This window comes from Carlito syrichta, unplaced genomic scaffold (assembly GCF_000164805.1).
Source record: "Carlito syrichta isolate Samal-C Ts95f unplaced genomic scaffold, Tarsius_syrichta-2.0.1 Scaffold99454, whole genome shotgun sequence".
NCBI classification, from domain to species: Eukaryota; Metazoa; Chordata; class Mammalia; order Primates; family Tarsiidae; genus Carlito; species Carlito syrichta.
Genome location: NW_007043550.1, coordinates 11,837 through 14,740, shown reverse-complemented (window position 1 = coordinate 14,740; position 2,904 = coordinate 11,837). Strand labels below are relative to the sequence as shown.

At 42.5% G+C, this 2,904-nt stretch overlaps 1 protein-coding gene across 1 annotated transcript in view; it reads right to left on the bottom strand.

Moving 5' to 3' along the window:
• TOP2A (topoisomerase (DNA) II alpha) overlaps positions 1-2,904 on the bottom strand; it is a 30,551-nt gene that overhangs the window by 26,549 nt on the left and 1,098 nt on the right. The window contains exons 2-4 of the mRNA XM_008063892.2: positions 1,937-2,092; positions 1,685-1,775; positions 1,030-1,093 (exon numbers count right to left, since the gene is read on the bottom strand). Coding sequence (XP_008062083.1) covers positions 1,030-1,093; positions 1,685-1,775; positions 1,937-2,092 — 311 coding nt within the window. The remainder of the gene's footprint in view (positions 1-1,029; positions 1,094-1,684; positions 1,776-1,936; positions 2,093-2,904) is intronic.

Below are 2,904 nucleotides of genomic sequence, written 5' to 3'. Positions count from 1 at the left end.
GGGAGCGGCCACTGCACTCCAGTCTGGGCGACAGAGTGAGACTCCAACTCAAAAATAAATAAATAAATAAATAAATAAATAAACTGCCCTGCTTTACCAAAAAATGCTAAAATCTTGTTTGGACTTACCTATCTCTTAGTTATTTTAAGTTCTCAGATGGTAATATGTTTTACTAGATATACACTATTGTTCTTATTCTAAATAGTACTTAATTAATATTATCTATAAAAAGACTAATTAAAACTGCTCAACTTTTTTTTTTTTTTTTTAAAGTTGGAGTCTCACTCTTTCACCCAGGCTGAAGTGCAGTGGCATGCTCATGGCCACCCAGTGTTGGCATGCTGGGCTCTAGCAATCCTTCCGCCTCAGCCTTCCAAGTAGCCAGAACTAGGCACACGCTACCATGCCCAGCTTATTTATTTATTGTAGAGAGAGTTCTCGCCAAGGTGCCTGGACTGGTCTCATATCCGCAGGCTCAGGCAATCCACTCACCTTGGCCTCCCAAAGTACTGGGATTACAGGCTGAGCCACTGAGCACGGCCTTGCTCAACATTTTTAAAGACTATAATATCGAATCCTTAGGAACATTCAAGTATAGCTGACCAGGCTAATAAAAAGTGAAACAAGTACTCTGATCACCCACAAAGGGTCCACCAGCATTTATAACCAGGCATGTTACATGAAATTATTCTCCACCACCACCTACTGGTTTACTGTTTGAATAGCATCATGAGAAAAAGTTAAAGCTCCAGATGCCAGAATACTTACAGGCAATTATTGGAGATGTTTGCTGAAGTATTTAAGGGTTAAGTATCATAATGTCTGTAATTGATTTTGAAATGATTCAGGGGAAATATGAAAAAATATTGATAATTGTTGGATCTAGGTGGTAGGTATCCACAGGTTGTTCATTTTAGTATTCTGCCTCTCTGTACTTTGGAGGACTTTCATTTTTAAAAATGAAGTAATCAAAGTAAATGCTACTAACAATGAACTAGAGCAAACAAAAAAATCAAGCAAAAGACATACGGGTCAACTGTGACTCTAATACAAGACATCTTTGGGTCCCTTTGTTTGTTGTCCGCAGCATTAACTGAAAGAAAATAAAATACGTATCTGTAAGAAATCAGAGTTAAGGAAAACATTCTTTCTAAGATATAGAAAAAACTTCCCAAACAGCACTGTAGTAGCATTAACAAGGTGCTAATTCAGTACTTTTTGTTTGTAGTATTCTTTCTAGGGAAAAACTCAACTTTGTGACTCCAGTGGACCACCTCGCTTTTGCCAACTGAAATGACAGAAGCCCTGGCTGCAATGGATTTGGTAGGAAAGACACTTCTCATGAAGGATGTGATTTTTTTTTTTTTTTTTTGAGTTGGAGTCTTATTCTGTTGCCCAGACTGGAGTGCAGTGGCAGGTTCCCGGCCACTGCAGCCTTGAACTGCTGGGCTCTGGCTATCCTTCCACCTCAGCCTTCCAAGTAGCCGCAACTACAGGCGCGCGCTACCACACCCGGCTAATTTTTTACTGTAGGGATGAGGTCTCACCAAGTTGCCCAGGTGGGTCTCCAACCCGTGGGCTCAGGCAATCCACTCACCTCAAGCCTCCCAAGGAGCGGGATGATTACAGGCTGAGCCACCAAGCCCGGCTAGGATGTGATCTTTATATGAAAAAATTTACTCACCTAGAATCTCATCAAAGATTTTGTATAAACCAGGAACGAAAGTGACTTCTCTATAGTTAATGCCAACATCTTCATCATAAACCCACATTTGCTAGAAATAAGGCAAAGAAATATAGTTACTTCTATATGTATTCTGTTCTAGCATCATAATACTGTAACATCTCCTGGATTCAGTATACAAGGTAGAGGACAATAACCTGGTAAGGTACACATTTCAACCACTAAGTAACTGCATTTGATTAGCTGTTTTACCTGGGTCACTAATTCCACAGAGCCAATGTAAGTGTCTGGGCGGAGCAAAATATGTTCCAACTGTGTTTTCTTTTGATAGATTCTTTCAATTGACAGTCTTTTCTTAGCATCTTCATTTTTCTTTATTTTGTTGACTTGCATATTTTCGTTTACAGGCTAGCAATTTAAAAAAATAGAAGAAAAGGGATTTTTAATCAAGTTTATCAGAAACAATGAAATGTCTATCACGAGACACTTCAACACACTATTGCAAAATTGCAATCTGTTACTAGGTAGTGGTAGAGCTTTCAGTTTTGTGGGAACGTGACAAATCCTGCACTGCAGCCAGGTTCCCAGGTGTCAGTTTATTTCTTTATTTTAGAGACCGTGTCTCCCTCTGTCACCCAGGATGGAGCTCAGTGTTGTGATCACAGCACACTGCAGCCTCTAACGCCTGGCCTCAAGCCATCCTCTTTCCTTGGCCCCTCAAAGTGCTGGGATCACAGGCTGAGTCACCTTGCCCAGCCTCAGATATCAGTTTATTTTTATGTATTTATTTATTTTGAGTTGGAGTCTCACTCTGTCGCCCAGGCTGGAGTGCAGTGGCTTACTGGGCTCAGACCAGGTGTCAGTTTAAATAGACATATGTTAGCTCACCAAGCGCATCGGTCTGGAAACCATTTTCTTGAACGACATTTTTCCTTTTGTGAGTCAAGGTCTCCCTCTGTCGCCCAGGCTGGACTGCAGTGGCGCTGCAATCATGGCTCACGGCAGCCTCGACCTCTTGGGCTCCGGCGATTCTCTAGCCTCAGCCTCCTGAGTTGCTGGGATTACAGGCGCGCGCCACTACGCCCGGCTAACGTTTCTGAATTAAAAAATTTAATTTTTTTAGCGTGCGCCTGTGGTTCCAGCTACTCGGAAGGCTGAGGCGGCAGGATCGCCGGAGCCCAGCAGGCCGAGGCTGCGGTGGCCGAGAGCGGCCACTGCAC